The sequence below is a fragment of the Pituophis catenifer genome, unplaced genomic scaffold, assembly GCF_029215685.1.
Source record: "Pituophis catenifer annectens isolate HBS135680 unplaced genomic scaffold, rPitCat1.0.hap2 SCAF_3, whole genome shotgun sequence".
NCBI classification, from domain to species: Eukaryota; Metazoa; Chordata; class Lepidosauria; order Squamata; family Colubridae; genus Pituophis; species Pituophis catenifer.
The window spans coordinates 127,644,652-127,663,005 of NW_027256883.1; the positions used below are offsets into that span (position 1 = coordinate 127,644,652).

General features: G+C 41.9%; 1 protein-coding gene across 1 annotated transcript in view; it reads left to right on the plus strand.

Moving 5' to 3' along the window:
- Positions 1-18,354, plus strand: part of COL11A1 (collagen type XI alpha 1 chain) — a 297,225-nt gene that overhangs the window by 257,706 nt on the left and 21,165 nt on the right. The window contains exons 56-60 of the mRNA XM_070941067.1: positions 12,027-12,080; positions 13,870-13,977; positions 14,072-14,125; positions 16,976-17,029; positions 17,175-17,282. Of these exons, the coding sequence (XP_070797168.1) occupies positions 12,027-12,080; positions 13,870-13,977; positions 14,072-14,125; positions 16,976-17,029; positions 17,175-17,282 (378 nt within the window). The remainder of the gene's footprint in view (positions 1-12,026; positions 12,081-13,869; positions 13,978-14,071; positions 14,126-16,975; positions 17,030-17,174; positions 17,283-18,354) is intronic.

The window sequence follows — 18,354 nt, forward strand, 5'->3', positions numbered from 1 at the left end:
GCCTTATTTGTCAGGCAATTAGTTGATTTTTAACAGTTTTTTTAAAAAAACATACAGCAGCATTAAATGTAAGCTGTAATCTATTTAGCAAAATGAGATAAACCGTTCTATATAATAGGCTTGAGTGAACTGACATGCTTAATTAGTTTTATCTATTTTACACAATAATCTATTTGTTCCACCAATTTACTGAACATTTATAATGCTGGAAACAATTACAGTGGCATTAGTAGTCTTTTCAGCAAAATTGGAATAAGACTCACTTGTAGATTCAACAATGACCAAGTTTGCTACAGTTAAGCCAAAACATTTCTTTTCCAATATGTTTTTATTAGATCCAAGTCCAAGACAATAAAAGGAAGTATGCAACATTTACTTGTTCTTTTTAAAGACATTATAAAGTTACGTTTCTTATTGTTTTTGTGGAGCGTTTGGGATTAAGGTCAGGGGAACTCTTGAGCCAGTGAGCAAAGGAGCTTTGCAATACTTAGCGATGCTTTATCAATTCAGGTAACTTTTTCATTGTCAGTAAAACCCATCCAATGCCTTCATTGCCCATTCCATGTTCAGAAGCCAATGAAGCTAATTGAATTTTAGGCACTTTCAGCAAGCCACAGGTACTGCCTCCAAGTAATCTTCAACACTCATAATTTTTGTCCATGGCATGGGATTGACTCAATTGCAGCCATTGCAAAATACTTGGTCAGACATGTGTGCTGACCAAGAACATTGAATACCCAAATCTCAGTGGTTGGTGGATAAAACATCCACACTATATGAATAAATTAAAAATAAATTTAAAAATCCATTGTAATTTTTTTTTAAAAAAAGATACTGTCAAGCTCCTACAGCAGTGCAAGTTTCATAGAGTTTCATTGATGCCAGAGGGAAAACACTGATAAGGTTACAAAAATGTGGAAACTAGATAAATATACCCCATTCCCTCATTTATCAGTTTTAAGACCCCTGTGAGCTGACTGATCTTCTGTCTCATAAATTCCCTAATAGATGGACTGATGCCTCCCTTAAGAAGTAAGGCTGAAATGTCCATGAGTTCCTTGTCTGCCATGTTTTGTAAACACTCCCTTCTTTCTCAGATTCAGAGAATCATCTTACATACTGTATACACAAAACATCTACAGTAAAACGAATTTAAAAAAATAAGGTACAGTCAAACCCTAGCAAAGTATACTCAATGATACATTCAACCTACCGTAGATGGCATCCTGCCAACGCATAAATTGTTTTCAAAAGAGCTCAGTTTTGAATACCATTCTAAATGAAATCTGGATGGAAGCTAGCCTGATTTCAATCAGGGGACTATTTAAATTGTAGTAGCTGCTACCAAGAAGTAGCATTTGTATGCCTCAACTCCACTCACTTTATCAAAGCTGGGTGTAACTAACAGTTTCTCCTTTGTATCAGAGAAGTTAGATATGATTGCAGAATGAGGTTCTGTAGATTCCAAATGCCATATCAGATAGGACTTTATAGGTGAGAATGACTATTTTGAACCTTAGTTCAAAAACAGTTGAGATGCAATGCAGTATCGAAAGCATGGGTATGTGGTATTCTCAGGGCAAAATTACCAATAAAGAGACAACTAAAGGAAGGAAGGAAGGAAGGAAGGAAGGAAGGAAGGAAGGAAGGAAGGAAGGAAGGAAGGAAGGAAGGAAGCAGTTCCTTAGCCATTTCACTTTTAAAAAGAGGAAAACAAATGTGAGCTGGTCTTCATTCCTATTTTGCTATGTTCTCTAGTTATCTGCCTGGAGAAAAAACATTCAAATTCACCTCTAACAACATCTGTATATCTGCTTGGTAATAAATATTATTTTAATAAAACCCCAAGATAACTTCATTTGTCTTGCTAGGAAAATCAAGAAAAGGTATTCATTGAAACTGTGTAGCATGTTTTCAATTCAAAAATGATTTCTTCTTTGCATCTCTTCTGGGAATGACCATGCAATCACACAGTTCATCATCCGGATAAATAGCAGCATAGAGATGCTTTTCCTCTTCCCATCTATATTTGTTGGGTCTGTAATTTTCACACTTTGGCTATCCCAGTTGAGGAATTCTGAGTCTTGCAGGTCCAATATATCTGGAACTAGCAGTCTAGAAAAGTCCAATGAAAACTGCCACTTTTTGCAATACTTTGGTAGCAATAATTACTGCTTTGAACAGCTTTCCAAAAATTAAATTGCTAAAGTGTTTCAAAACCCAGTCAAAATTTACATTCAATGAGCTTTTTTCATGTTGAACTGCCGACTTTCTCTCTAATTATTGCAGTATTTTGTATATACTTATTTTATTTACAATATTTGAGATAAACAGGTAGGAACTTACTTCTTCCCTTCTTAAGGTAAGAAGTCATTTCAGTATAGGTTATTCTCTAGCTTGTACCTCTATTGCCAAAAGATGAAGATTGCAATTACAGATAGTACTCGACTTACAACTACAATTGACACTAAAATTTCTGTAGCTAAGTGAATTTTGCCCCATTTTACGACCTTTCTTGACACAGTTGTTAAGCAAATCATTACAGTTGTTAAGTTAGTAACATGGCTGTTAAGTGAATCTGGCTTCCCCATTGACTTTGCTTATCAGAAGGTTGCAAAAAGTGATCACATGACCGCAAGACACTGCAACCATTATAACTATGAGTCAGTTGCTAAGGGTCTGAATTTTGATCACATGACCATGGGGGATGCTGCAATGGTCATGCCTGAAAAATAGTCATATGTGACTTTTTTCGGTGCCGCTGTAACTTTGAATGGTCACTAAATGAACTGATGTAAATCAAGGACTACCTGTACTCATCGTCTTGAAAAAAAAATGACATGTTACATTTTCAAGGAATTTGGGTTTTTTTGGAATACAGTACAGGATTCAAGGGAATTAGTGGTCTATGAAAATGGATTTTGATTCTGTATAAAACAGACCATCCTATTTTAAATATTTGGATCTTGGTCCAGTAAATTTTATACATTTCAGATATAAGGTAAAAAAAGCGTAGCATCTGGAGAATGAGAAAAATCTTATCAGTGATTTATCCTGAGTTTAGTTTATTCCATTTTGCAACCTAAGCTAGATATCTCTGACACTTGTAAATTGAAGAATAGCTCTTTTAGTCTTCTTGAAAATATAATAGAGAAAACCTACTATTATGGCAAACAGTTGCTGAGTGTTCTCAGCTTTACAAATAACCATATCGTGTTTATGCACTTATAAATAATAAATGGCACTTTTTTTCTTTTAAACATTAAACAAACATATTTTGAGTCAGCTGACAGATGACTCTGAATAGCATTTGAACAAATTTTCAAGAGAAACCTTCAAACTGAGGAATGAGATGGGGATAAACTATTTTACGATATTAACATACAGTGGGCACCATGAAAAAGTTGCCTCCATCCACTGTATCAACTTTTGTGTTTATCAAAATGTGTTTGATAAATGGTTTCGTATCAGCACATCAAATAACATCATAAATTCATGGAACAAGTGTGTTAATCCCAAAAGGAAACCCACATATGTAAGTAAGCCTTTGAATTATAAAATGTTTCCTGTGGGCTTCCTTGTATGTATCTGGATTTGTATGATAACGTATCAGAATAATTGGAGGGAGGGGGGAAATCTTCTGATGCAAATAACAAACATGATCAGGATCGACAATACAAGATTAGAGAGGAATCAATGTAATCTGTGAAACTGCCTAAAGACCACAAGTAATCCTTAAATTCCCTTTTGTGGGTCTCTTCCGATTGCCAAAAAACTATGGTAGAATTTCTTTCCATTTTGAGCTGGAAATTATACAACTGTAGTGTAAATTCTAATGTGGAATTCTTCACCCTAAACAGAACACAGGGAGGGAAATCCAGCCAATCTTACCTTATCCACATATGTGATATATATTGTTGCCCACTCACTCAACAAATGATTTCCCAGTCTGGTTCTGTGGGTATAGTTTTTATGCACAAGTCATCTTTATGATTAATTCTACAGATTACTTTTATATTTTTCTCTCACCCTTCTTCGAACAACAGTGGTTCTCCCCATGTTATCCTTATAAGTATCCTATGATATAGGCAAACTGAAAAAGAGTATCTAATCTAGACTTATTCATTGAATTTCAGTACAACTTGATCATATTTCGGAGACTTTGGTAGGGGAGAGAAAGAGATTAATTCCATGTTCTTGTTGCTGAGATATTTTGTGCTAGTTAAAATTTTCCTCCACACTACAAAATCTAAGCATAGCAAAGACAGATAAATAACAATTAGCCATCTTTCATTTTCAGAAGCTCCATCTGTGCAATGCTGGCAACTGATGAGGGTTAACAAGAGCTTTTCATTTACCAACTTTGCATTCGGTGCAGAATTGGTACTGTTTGATAATGGATATAGCCCCTCCCCTTTGTTTTGGCAATCATGATTCATTGTATTTATAATTTAGCGATCACAGTGTTCCTAAGCACTGCTAATTGATGTTGCAGCTGCATTCCTAGATTATGCAAGAAGTACATTTATAATTATTATAAAGTTTTGTATTGTTTCTCCTGTCCCCAAGATCATTTGCTCTAACCATTTCAAAGCTTGTTCAAGTGTGTCTCATGTAGTGAAATAACATATCAGTGCTCTTGTAACACAATCTCTTTTTATACAATGTACAGTAAACTTAGGGTTGTCGTGACAAATGCAACTGAAAACATACAGTACTTTGTTGATAGTTTGTTGATACACATGTGGTATATGTTGTTCCTTTGTTTTGTTTTGTTTTTGTTTTGCATTCTGTGCTTTTATTAATCTACTTTTTGTACGGAATGGTCTTACAAATGATAATGGATGTTTTAAAAGTTTATTAAGCATAGCCTTAATTATATTGATTATCCATTATGAAGTTTAATTTCCAAGGTGGAAATATGTGTGGTGTTGGTGAGGAGAATTATTTTATTTTATTGTCAAGCATGTTTCATTTGGGTTTAGTGATTAAGGCACCTGGCTAGAAAGCAGGAGATTGTGAGTTCTAGTCCTGCCTTAGCCAATGACATGAAAGCCAGCAGGATGATCTTGAGCAGTCACTCTCTCAGCCCAACTTACCTCACAGGAGTGCTTTTGTGAGGAAAATAGGAGAACGAAAATATACTATTAATATTTGACATGGGTTGTATGAACAATGTGAGTTTGTTTCATCTACTGTTTTTCCCAGAACTCTGCACTTTTGCACACTTCTGCACTAGGAGATATGGTGATATATATACACACACACATACACATACATGCATTGTGTATGTGTGTGTGTGTGTATCAGTGGTGGGTTGCACCCGGTTCGCACCGGTTCTATAAAACCGGTAGTAAAACCGGCGGAAGGCTCCGCCCATGAACCCTGATGTCATTAAAATGCTTCTGTGCTTGCGCAGAAGAGCGCACGTGCACGTGAGCAAAGCAAGCATGTGCGGCCCTGCTGTGAACCGGTAGTAAAGGTAAGTAGAACCCACCCTTGGTGTGTGTGTGTGTGTGGGTGTGTGTGTGTGTACACACACACACACACGCACACACTCTTATACATATACATACACAAACACATATGAGCTAAGCATTAAGACATGCATTACTGACTTGTAATCCTAGACTAGTCAGTTCTGCTAGATGCATGTGTCATGCAAAGAATGAAATAAAGCTATATTTTAAACCTTAGTAGGAACTAGAACTGTTCTAGCCTGCTGGGCTGTTTAATCAAAGAGATGCATGCATGCATCTTAGAGAAGTGGCTTTTTAAAGTTTCTAAAATCTCATCAAACTCAGCAGAAACAGAAATATCTTGCTGACAATATATTGACAAAAATAGATAATTGTTTTCCTTGTGTGAGAAAAAAAAGGCCTGCCTGGCAATTGTGCATATTTTACATTCAGGTAGATTAATGGATATTTTCTCTTTCACTCATTGATACTTCGTCAACTTTTCTCTTCTTTTCTGAACATTCTGGGGAGAATGGTCCGTTGCCCAGGAATACATCCAACTAGGCTGTGTAACACATAACCCAGGGCTGCCTTTTCTATTTCTCCTCCACAAAAGCTAGATATGCTTTTTTAGAATTAGTCTTATGTTGCAATAATGAAAGATCTATCCCAGTTGCAGAGGGTTCTTGGCTTCTCTGCTCTCACTACCACTTCACACAGAGGTGATCACATCAGTGGTGGGTTGCTACCGGTTCACCCCGGTTCAGGTGAACCGGTAGTAGCAGCGGCGGGCGGCTCTGCCACCCGCCCGGACGTTATCAAATACCCTCTGCACATGCACAGAACCTTCTGCGCATGCACAGCAGTGGCGTGTGCACGAGCAAACTGGTAGCAAAGGTAAGTGAAATCTATCACTGGACCACATCTATAACTGTCCATCTACTAGAGCTACCAGATCAGGGCTACAAAAATCCAGATATTCATTTATTTATTATTTAGAAGAACAGCATAAATAAGTATTTATGTAAGGCTCATCTTGTCCTGACAGTGTGTCAGTGGGAGGAGGTTTTTCCCCTTTTTAAGGAGGAAAGTTGGGAATGGGGGATGGAATGGTTTTCAGGGAAGGCAGATGAGGGTGATCTATTTCAGTGGTGTTGGGTAACGGGAGATACAGGAAGCAAGGGGGGGCATGCATGGGGAACACGACCTCAGTGTTTAATACTGGTCTCGTGTTCTGCCCCCTTGCACTCACCTCATTTAACTGGTCAGCAGATCTGTGGTGGCCCTGGTCTTAGTGTTGTGGCCGCCAGCGGCCTGCGTAGATTGTTGCTGATCCTGACGACGAGGAAGCTGGTGTGGTGTTGCGCCAGCAGCCTGTGCAGCCGGCGCTCAAGTCGGACAGCGAGGAGGTTGAAGAAGATGTGATGCCAGAGGCAGAGATTCAGCCAGGGCCTTCAGAATCTCCAGAGGCTCCTTCAAGTGAAGAGGATGAAGTGGAGGAGCCTCTTCTCAATGCACGAGCACGCAGAGCTGCCAAAAGGCAGGAGTGGTTACTCAGGAGGAGGTCTCCTCAAGAGTAAGGCTTGAGACTAATTGGCCACTCCCTTAGCCTATTTAAATTTGCACACAGCTTGTAAACATTGCAGGAAACAATGCATGTTCACTTGCTGGTCATTGAATGTGGATTGTCTTTGCAAACCTTGCTTCTGGGCTTTCTGCCAACTCTCGTAAGACTTTATCTTATCTGTGGACTTTCTGGCAGGTTGTTAAGGACATTTTAATTAACAGCCTGCATTTGTAGAAAACTATGTTTGGATGTAAATTGAGCTTTGTTCATAGTTTGTGTGTGCTACATTCCTTGGGATCAGTAGCTGGGGCAGAGCACTTATGCTGCTGCTTTTAAATGTCAGATCAGCTTGCAATAAGGTTAGCTTTATTGCCGATTTGATCCACAAAGAGAATGTTGATCTGGCTTGTATAACCGAGAACTGGCTGGGCCCAGAGGGAGGCGTTCCCTTCATAGAAGTGTGCCCAGTGGGTTATCGAGCATGGCACCAGTCTAGACCTCAGGGCCAGGGCGGGGGTGTGGCTGTTATTATCAGAAAATCATATCCTGTGCGAAATCTAGTGGTTTTCCAGGACTCACAACTCCTGCTCAAAGAGCAGGTGGCAGTTGTGGCCAGGAGGGCCTTTGCTCAACTGTGGGTTGTGCGCCATTTATGCCCTTCCTTGGACCAACAGTCCCTACTCACAGTCATTCATGCCCTAGTCACTTCCCATCTTGAGTATTGCTGCCCTTGAAGAGTATCTGGAAGCTCCTGTTGGTGCAAAATGTAGTGGCCCACATGGTTTTGTGCAGACCCCAGTGTACACATGTACTGTATCACCTCTCCTGCAGGAGCTGCATTGGTTTCGATTTGCTTCAAGGTGCTGGTTATCACCTTTAAAGCCCTTCATGGCTTGGGACCAGGATATCTGTGGGACCATCTCTTGCCGGTCACATCTACCCGACCCATCAGAGTGGGGAGGCAGGGAATGTTGCAGGTCCCATCCCTGAGGGAGATACACCTGGTGGGACCCAGAAGAAGGGCCTTCTCCATGGTGGCTCCCTCTGTCTGGAACATCATTCCCCCAGAGATTAGAATGGCCCCTACTCTAATACACTTCCAGAAGGCGCTGAAGACCTGATTCTGCCAGCGGGCCTGTAGAACCCAGAGCGGGATGGAGCCCATTAAATGGCTCATGTCATCTGCTGTGGCTGGGGCGGAGGTGGAAGGTGGGGGGTGATTTTGTTATATTGTACCATATTAATTTATTTGATTCTTTTTGTTAGTTTTTATTATTTTAAATGTGGTTCTGTAAGCCGCCTTGAGTCGCCATGGGCAAATAGGTGGCAATATAAATTGAATAAATGAATGAGAAAAAGACCAAAGAGAACAGCTAAAGTCCAGCAGGAGATTGAAATAAATCAGCATTTAGCCAGTCGGTCTACTTTTAAAAGTTAAAAAGCAAAGCAGAAATTCAAAAAATTCACTGCCAAGTCAGTGGTAAATAAAGCCCCCCTCATTCATGATCTTATTTCAGAGGGGGGTGCTGACCTGGCAGGGATTACGGAGACCTGGTTAGGCCAGGAGGGAGGAGTTCCCCTTGTGGAAATGTGCCCGCCAGGTTTCCGTGCATTCCATCAGCCAAGGACTCAGGGAAGGGGTGGGGGAGTGGCAGCAATCATTAGAGAAAGTCTTTGCCCGAGGGAGGCCACTGTTCCTCAGATAGCCGGATGTGAGTCCGTCCTTGTGAAGTGGGGTCAGGGGATTCAGATGGGCCTACTGATTGCGTACCTGGCTCCCTGCCACGTAACAGCAGTCCTGCCTGAGCTGCTCGACATTATAGCCGGGGTGGCGGTGGAAACCCCCAGACTTATTGTTATGGGGGATTTTAACCTGCCATCCGCTGGTGAGATGTTGGAGACGGCTCGGGAGTTCATGGCTTCCATGACGGCCATGGACCTGATCCAGGTAGTTCAAGGCCCCACCCACTTGGGGAATCACACTCTGGACTTGATTTTTGTCTCTGATCAGTGGCTGAATGATCTAAGAATAGGGGATATAGACATCAAGCCCTTGTCATGGTCTGATCATTCTCTCCTTCACATGGACTTTCAAGTCACTTCCACCCACCGCAGGGAGACGGAACCAACCAAATGGTTCCGTCCCAGGCACCTGATGTACCCCGAAAGGTTCCTGATGGAGCTTGGGCCATTTCCTGAGACTCTGGCTCACGACTCAACTGAGGACCTGGTGGTCGCCTGGGACAGGGCGGCTACTGGGGCCTTGGACCGCGTCATGCCTTTGCGGCCTCTGACCTGATGCCAATCTCGTCTAGCTCCTTGGTTTTCCGAGGAGCTGAGAGAGATGAAGCGTCGGAAAAGACGCCTGGAGAGCGCTTGGAGGACAAGCCGATCTGAATCTGACTGAACACAGGTGAGATTTTATATTAAGACCTACCTAGTGGCGATAAGGGCGGCAAAGTCTAGCTACTTCTCCGCTCTTATTGCATCTGCAGAGAACCGCCCAGCTGCGCTGTTTAGGGTGATCTGCTCCCTACTTCAGGTGGGGGTACAGGAAGATCCCTTAAAAGTCGAGCTGAGGATTTTGTACAATTCCTGCATGATAAAGTCACTCAGATTTGGGAAGGCCTGGACTCCGATTGGGTAGATCCAGGGGAGGAGATGGGGGCAGGTCTTGAGAGCGTTATCTGGGAAGAGTTTGACTCTGTGACTCCTGAGGACGTGGACAGGATTCTGGGCAAGCTTAACGCTGCCACATGTTTATTGGACCCGTGTCCCTCCTGGTTGGTACTGGCCTCCCAGGAGGTTACACGAGGCTGGCTCCAGGGGATTATAAATGCTTCTCTGAGTGAGGGTGTCTTTCCCGCTGCCTTGAAAGAGGCGGTTGTGAAGCCCCTCCTCAAGAAGCCTTCCCTGGACCCGGCTATATTATCAAATTATCGTCCAGTCTCCAATCTTCGCTTTGTTGCAAAGGTTGTTGAGAGTGTGGTGGCGCGACAACTACCCTGATACCTGGATGAAGTTGTCTATCTGGATCCGTTCCAGTCGGGCTTCAGGTCACGATACAGCACGGAAACGGCATTGGTCGCGTTGGTGGATGATCTCTGGAGGGCTCGGGACAGAGGTTGCTCCTCTATCCTGGTCCTACTAGATCTCTCAGCGGCTTTTGATACCATCGACCATGGTATCTTACTGCACCGGCTGGAGGGGTTAGGAATAGGGGGCACCGTGCTTCGGTGGTTCTCCTCCTTCCTCTCTGACCGTTCGCAGTTTGTGTTGGCAGGGGGGCAGAGGTCGACCTCGAGGCACCTTATTTGTGGGGTGCCGCAAGGGTCAGTCCTCTCACCCCTTCTGTTCAACATTTATGTAAAACCACTAGGTGAGATCATCCGTGGTTTCGGGGTGAGTGTTCATCAGTGTGCTGATGACACACAGCTATACATCTCCACCCCAGACCACCCCAATGATGCCCTTGCTGTGATGTCCCGTTGCCTGGAGGCCGTGCGGATCTGGATGGGGAGAAACAAGCTCAGACTCAACCCCTCCAAGACCGAGTGGCTGTGGCTTCCGGCGTCCCGGTATAGTCAGCTGGTACCATCACTGACAATAGGGAATGAGATCTTGCTCCCCACAGAGAGGGCCCGCAACTTGGGTGTCCTCCTGGATTCACGGCTATCTTTAGAAGATCATTTGACCGCCGTGGCCAGGGGTGCCTTTTATCAGGTTCGCCTGATCCACCAGTTGCGTCCCTTTCTGGATCGGGACGCCTTGTGCACGGTCACTCATGCCCTAGTTACCTCCCGTATGGACTACTGTAATGCTCTCTACATGGGGCTCCCCTTGAAAAGCACCCAGAGGCTCCAACTGGTCCAGAATGTAGCCGCGCGGGTGATTATGGGTGCAGCTCGTTACGCCCATGTAACACCTCTCCTACGCGAACTGCACTGGCTCCCGGTGGTCTTCCGGGTGCGATTCAAGGTGTTAGTTATCACCTTTAAAGCGCTCCATGGCTTAGGACCTGGGTACCTACGAGACCGTCTTTTGCCACCAATAGCCTCCCACCGACCAGTTCGTTCTCACAGGAAGGGACTACTCAGGGTACCGTCAGTCAAATTATGTCAACTGGCGACTCCCAGGGGGAGGGCCTTCTCTGTGGGGGCTCCAACCCTTGGGAATGAACTGCCCCCGGAGATACAGAATATCCCTGATCTCTGTGCTTTCCGCCGTGCCCTCAAGACCCTGATGTTTCAACAGGCGGGCTAAACATATGAACATGTGAATGATTTTTTTTTTAAATGTCATCTAATTTTGGGTTTTATTTAATTGACCAAACTAAGTAATAATTTTAATTAGCAATTTTATGACGTTTGTGTGTCTATATTTTTCTTGACTGTACACCGCCTTGAGTCCTACGAGAGAAAGGCGGTATAGAAATATAATAAATAAATAAATAAATAAATAAATAAATAAATAAATAAATAGTGAAATTAAAACCTGGGCATGCTTAAGAAAACCTGAAATGCTGTCAGGAAGACTTTTTGACCACTCCCAAAGGAAACTGGAATTTTCAGTACTCCCCTTCCCAAATGTGTCCATAGCCATCCAAAAGTTGTCTTGGATCATTTCTAAGTGCCCCCATTCAAATCCAGGGAGCAGCACTGCCAGAAAACCAACTTAGGCAGCAAAATCAGCAGATCATCAGCAAGAAAGAAACAACTCCATACTATTCAGCAGCCATCTTCGAGGAGCTCAGTCTGCAAGTTTTTATTTAGCTCTATAAGATCCTTTCGCTCCAACTTTGGATGAGATTTTTAAGAGGACCAAGGGCTATAGTGGATCAAAATCAGCAACAGTTTTGTTCTACTCCTCCAGAGGAGGAGTAGACACATTCCCTGTGAAGATTTCTATGGAAGAGATGTATCTCTTCATGAAGTAGGGATAAAGTCTGATTCTAACTCATCTCATTATGCTTAATATACATTTTCCTCCTTTTATGACAGGGGCCTCCTGGAGCAGCTGGTGCAGAAGGAAGACAAGGTGAAAAAGGAGCAAAGGTAAATATTTTAAGTACAAGCTGAACACGTTTCTGCCCTCCCCATTTACACATTCATATGACTTCCTCCTTGATAATATTCAAAAAGTAGTGAAAATTTGGCTGTTCGTCCCAACCTTTGGGTGGTGGGGGTCCCTATAAAAATTACTTTACTTCTTCTGGATGCACACAATCTTTATTCTTACTGTTTTATCATTTCTTGCTTTTAATGTTGTGAGCTTCCCAGAGTCTTGTCAAGCTGGGCAACCTCAAACCTGAACAAAAAAATGAATGAATGAATCATAAATCAAGAGCAAAAGATGAGTGATTGATTTGTCCAGAAGTGGTGATATTTTTATGACAAGATAAGGCACTACCTATTAGGACTGTAAATGGTTTGGTTTCAGTTCCAAAATCCCAGGTGTTTTAAAGCATGTAAAAGAAGAAAGCAGCACCTGTCTCAATTTTAAAGCAATATATTTTCTCAGAATCATGTAGTGACTGCACACTGCAGCCACACAGTCCTAGGGAAAGGTACTCATTAAGGAGCTGCAGCTAATATTCTCTCATGCTCTCCAAAACACCTTTTTGGAATTGGATCCCAAAAGCTTTTCAGTCCTAGCAGCTATCAACTGAGAGGTTCATTATTCTACTAGGCTGTCTCTTGTTAATAGTCTATTTATCCAAATGGTAGCATGTAACAGTTGTATCTTTAATCTTTTTTTGCATTAAATTCTGTACATCCTTGTTAGCCAAAAATGAGTGAATATTATTTCAATCCAAATCTTTAGACGTTTCTGAAGAAAAGGCAGGAGCATGGTCTAAACCAGGGATGTCAAATTCGATTTCATTAAGGGCCGCATCAGGGTTGTGTTTGAACTTGGGGGGCCTGGTAGGCATGGCCAGGGTGGGCATAGCCAGCTCAACGTCACTCGTGTCAGGGGCACCTCTGGTAGCCTGGGCAGGGCTGGGGAGATCCATTGTCTCCAGTGGAGGAAGGCAAGACCAGGGAGAGTGCCTAACCCTTGTCCTCCAGAGGAGCCTTGCCATCTCTCTTAGGCCATGTGGAGAACCTCTGGACAGCGGCATAGGCTGTCCAGAACCTTAGGAAGCAGAGGGCAATTGCCCAGCCCGGCCCTTGAACTCCCAGGACACTGGGACTCCACAACTCAGCACAGCCCCACTTCCCCTAGGGCAGTGATAGTTAACCTTTTTGCCATCGCGTGCCAAAAGTGGGGGGAGCGGGGGGGTCATGTTTGTCTGTGCCCATACCCATAATTCAATGTGCCCAGCATGTGCACGCGACCCTTCCCCCTGCTCCCCCCCCTGCTTTTGGCATGTGATGGCACGGTGGGCCCGGTAGGCCTGATTTTCGCCCTCCCCAGACTCCAGAGGCTTTTTTGGAGCCTGGAGAGGGCGAAAACAGCCTTCCCCACCCCCTCGGAGGCCCTCCAAAGGCTGGAAACGGCCCATTTGCTGACTTCCGGGGGGCCCGAAAGGTCTGAAAATCAGATGCGCACGCCGGAGCTGAGTTAGGGCAATGCTCGCGTGCCCACCAATATGGCTCCGTGTGCCACCTATGGCATGCGTGCCATAGGTTCGCCATCACGACCCTAGGGGATGCCCAGCTGCACTTACCCAGCTGCACTTACCACCTCCTCAAGGGTACTGCTTGGGTACTTTTCTTGTCTTCTGCTCAGGTAAAGAATTATTTCTTGTACTGGCTGTGGAATTCTTATCAACTTTTCCTTTATGTGTAAATAATTTGATTCAACAGTATATGAATATTCACACTGATATTTATGTCATAGGGTGAGGCTGGATCAGAGGGTGCTCCGGGAAAAACTGGCCCAGTTGGTCCTCAAGGTCCTGCAGGAAAATCTGGCCCAGAAGGACTTAGGGGTATTCCTGGCCCTGTGGTGAGTATATCAACCATTACATTTTTTTCCTTTCTTGGTTCAGGTTTTCATAATGTGCTCTTCCAAATTAAGCTGAATTTATGTCTTCTTGCAGGGAGAACAAGGTTTACCTGGAGTACCTGGTCAAGATGGCCCACCAGGTCCCATGGTAAGTATTTTGTTTATGAAACTGTCTTAAAACATAGGCTAAATTTATTTTTCTGCTAGACTTCATCTTTTTGCTTGAAGTCTTTAAAAGACTGTCAGATTGAAGTCATGCTATAATATACTCTTCGTTACTCTCTCTATATCAACATATGACAGAATGACATTGCCGTACCGCATTATAACTACCTGAAAAGCTGTGAACATATATAACAAGAATAGTGTCATATTTCTTTTAGCATCTAGTATGGCTTGTTTTCAAAGTCCTAGTCAATATCTTTTAAGACTGATCAACTGTGATTTATTCTTGAGTAGCAGAAGTAGAAAGTAGAGGCATCAAAAATCCATCCATATTACTGTAGAGTCTATCTGTGCTCCTAGGTCTTCTTACACTTCTGATTTTAAATCAAATACCAATTCAGACTTTACTAATTATATCCATCTTCAGATGTAACTTTGCAAACTTAGTTTGATAAGAATAAAAAAAGTAATGTTAATTAGATATCTAGCCTTTTAACTCACTGATTCCTGCCTAAAATTCTATACATTGCTCCAGTTGTTAAGCTCAGGTGTATTGCATTTGTGAACAGAACACAAAGCCTTAGGTAAAGCAGGAATACCAAATGTGGCACAGGTGAGAATATATGTGTAATCTTTATGAACTATACATTTGCCTAGAACGTTTGCATCTAATGCTACCTAAAAGCAGAAATGTTAAGAGTTAGTAGTTGGAATTACCTGTGTATTCCTAACACAGTTACTCCTAATGATATCCTATTAAGTTCTTTTGGGCTTCACGTGTAAGTGTATAAAGGATTACAACCTGAGATATTTTATTCCCTACCCTACCATCGACAGCCTTCTCATCACTGCAAAGCAGCTGTTCAATGAATAATTAATAACGTATTCTGATGCCTACTTACTCATAAGTGAGTCTTATCACTTGCATTAAGTGAGATTTATGTTGCAGTCCTATGCTTGCTTCTTTCAGATTTAGTTGCAATAATTCAGTTCCGGCTTGATAGAAGTCCCTAAATGAATGCTTTATTTTGCTAAACCTGTTTAGAACACTTTGACATTACTCTGTACAGATAAAATAGTTGATATCCTTTCTGTACATTTGAAAACAACTGGTGTTGCATGACATGAAAAATTAGCTTATAGTTTTCACCTGTTATTTGTAGGTTCCACATATTATCTTTCATCTTCATCCTTCTTTGTAACTGCCCTCCCTGTAACATTGGCCTGGCATTCTAAAATAAATATGTGCATTTTCTTTTTAACTGTTGCAAAAGAAGTATTGTAACATTTTTCCTTCATTTATCTCTAACCTGGGAGTGGATAATTTTTCAAAAACCTCATTCTCTCAGCTTGAAACTGAACAAGGTCTGGATTCCAGCAATAAGCATGGCCAGACCCTGAATTGGATTGAGTATATATGTGACATACAGCTTTGTTTAGGTCAGACAGAGAAAAAAATATTGCACTAACTTAAAAAAAAAAAATCATAGGGTTTCCTCTAAATGTCATAGTTGCAGATGATATGCTTTTCTATTACTTTAATAATAAGGAAGCTCCCTGTTCTCAGACAAATAATTTTGAAAGACTTCAAATGAAAGAAAAGATGCTTAGGACAAATACCGTATTTTTCAGAGTATAAGACGCACCTTTTTCCCCCAAAAAAGAGGGTGAAAATCTGGGTGCGTCTTATACTCCGAATGTAGCCCCGCCCAGCTTCTCAAACGGAGGTTTCAGAGGCTGAAAAAAGGATCAGAAAAGAAGCTTCAGAAAAGAAGCCCCCAAATAGAGCTTCAGAAAAAAAGCCCCCAAACAGAACTTCAGAGGCTTTTTTTTTGAAGCTCTGTTTCGGAGGCTTTCAGAGGCAGGAAAAAGTTTTTTCTGAAACAGAGTTTCAGAGTTTCAGAGGCAGAAAAAAAAGCAAAAAAAAGTAGGCACAGAGCTCACAACCAAGGAACCTGTTGCTAAAATTCACCTCTGGGAACAGCTGATTGGGGGTATTCCGGGAGGCCGATCCACCTGCCAATCAGCTTTTTTCTTATTTTCCTCCCCAAAAACTAAGGTGCGTCTTATACTCCAGTGAGTCTTATACTCCGAAAAATACGGTAGCCAACAATGAAATCAAAGCAATGGCAATAGCACTTAGACCTATATACTGTTTCACAGTACTTTACAGCCCTCTCTAAGCAATTTACAGAGGCAACATATTTCCCCCAACAATCTGGGTCCGCATTTTACTGATTATTTTACTGAAGGATGGAAGGTTGAGTCAACCTTGAGCCAATCAGAATCGAACTCCTGACAGCGAGCAGTGTGTTATGCAGGTAGAATGCAATATAGCATTCTAACCACACTGCACAGGCTGTTATAACCTTCTTATAGCTTCTTTTTCCTGTAATGTGGAGCTCATTTGTGACTTTAAGCTCCCAGGAAAAAAGTGGCTATCAGAATGATATAATTAATACATTAATTAATAAAACTCACTTGCAGCCAGATTGTGCTTCTGTATAGTTTTACAGACTGATGTCAACTGGAAAGCAGGTTGAATTGAAATAAAGTGACCTTCTTAAGCCTGCTCAGTATCACAAAGAGAACAATAAATGTCAGGTAAAGCAGGATAAAAACCACAGCCAACATTAGCCCAATGAATTACTCAGATAAATTCCTTATAAGAGCATATTGTTAAAGGTCATCTTGTGCCTTGTAGCACACTGGATGACATTGGCCATTGAATGCTGTGAGATGGGATTACGTATGAACATGCAGAACCTTTGATGAACTTAGTTCAGAAATAGCTGGCATCTTTATTTCATGTTATTTTTCTTGATATCTTTAGGGTCCACCCGGCTTGCCAGGATTGAAAGGGGATCCAGGTTCGAAAGGAGAAAAGGTATGTGGAAATATATCATTAGCATAGAGATCATAGAGACTATTCCATATATCATTGCCTAAAAACATAATTATCATCCACTGGAAGCTATTCTTTCAGTTGTATTATTTGATCGCAAGTCATATTTTTGTTATATCTACTTAAGGGACATCCTGGATTGATTGGTTTGATTGGACCTCCAGGAGAACAAGGAGAAAAGGGAGACAGGGGTCTGCCTGGTACACAGGGATCTACAGGATCAAAAGGAGATTCGGTTAGTAAAAACTTCACATAGAGAAATGTTTATCTTTTAATCCTATAACTATTTAGGCTATCTCCAAATTAGTAGCTTGTTGCACAGCCTTTAACATTAGAAAATTGGCTATTTTACACTCATATCCATTGTCAGATAATTCTAGACTGGTTTCAGGCTTACCTTTGCATGAATGGAAGAATTCCTTCCTGTTTCAGAGTCTGAGTTCTGCAGAGCAAATTTTCAGAAATTAAAGAGAGTGCCAAGGATCAAAAAGTAATTGGAAAAATGGACAACTTCTATATCCATCAACAGGAAGCTTTGTACAGTTAAACAAATGGGAATGTCCAACAAAGAGAGTTTCTGAATCACACTAGAGAATAAAACAAACTTATCAAGGAACAGACCTGCAAGATCCATCGAAGCAGATTCTGCCCCAACATAGGCACATTGTAATGGATAGCATCAAATTTGCTGTGTTTCTAAGCTGCCCATCTCACCTATGTGACTCTGGGTGGTTTACAACACCGTAATAAAACCATATAAATACATAAATAGAAACGTAGGTTAAAAACAGAATTAAAACAAGTCAAAACATACAAGTAAAAATAAATCAGGTTAAAATTCAAAAGCTAAGAGGTTAACAAGGCAGCAGGAGTGTCCTCAGGCCACCAGACATCCCCAGGCTGCATCACACTTTTAGACCCCCATGCTGATAAGCAAAATCAGGTCTTAACACTCTTTCAGAAAATCCAGAAGAGTGGGACTCACCTTGCCTCTGGAGGTAAGAGGTTCCACAAGATGGAGAACAGAAGTTGAAAAGGCCCTCCTCCTAGGTCCCGCCAGTTGAAACTCGTTGACCAATGGGATACTCCATTTTACATATCAGAAAGCCTTTCTGGCCAATAGCAGAACATAACAAAGTTCCAGCCAATCAGTGCTTCCTTGTTACATTTTCAAGACACAAAGTTCATGTCCCACTCCATTCCTAAAAAAAGCCATAGTTTCCCTTAGAAAATACATTGCAAGCATGTCCTACATATATTCTGTGCTTATACTAAAATTGCAGAAACAATTTGAGTTCCTTCTACAT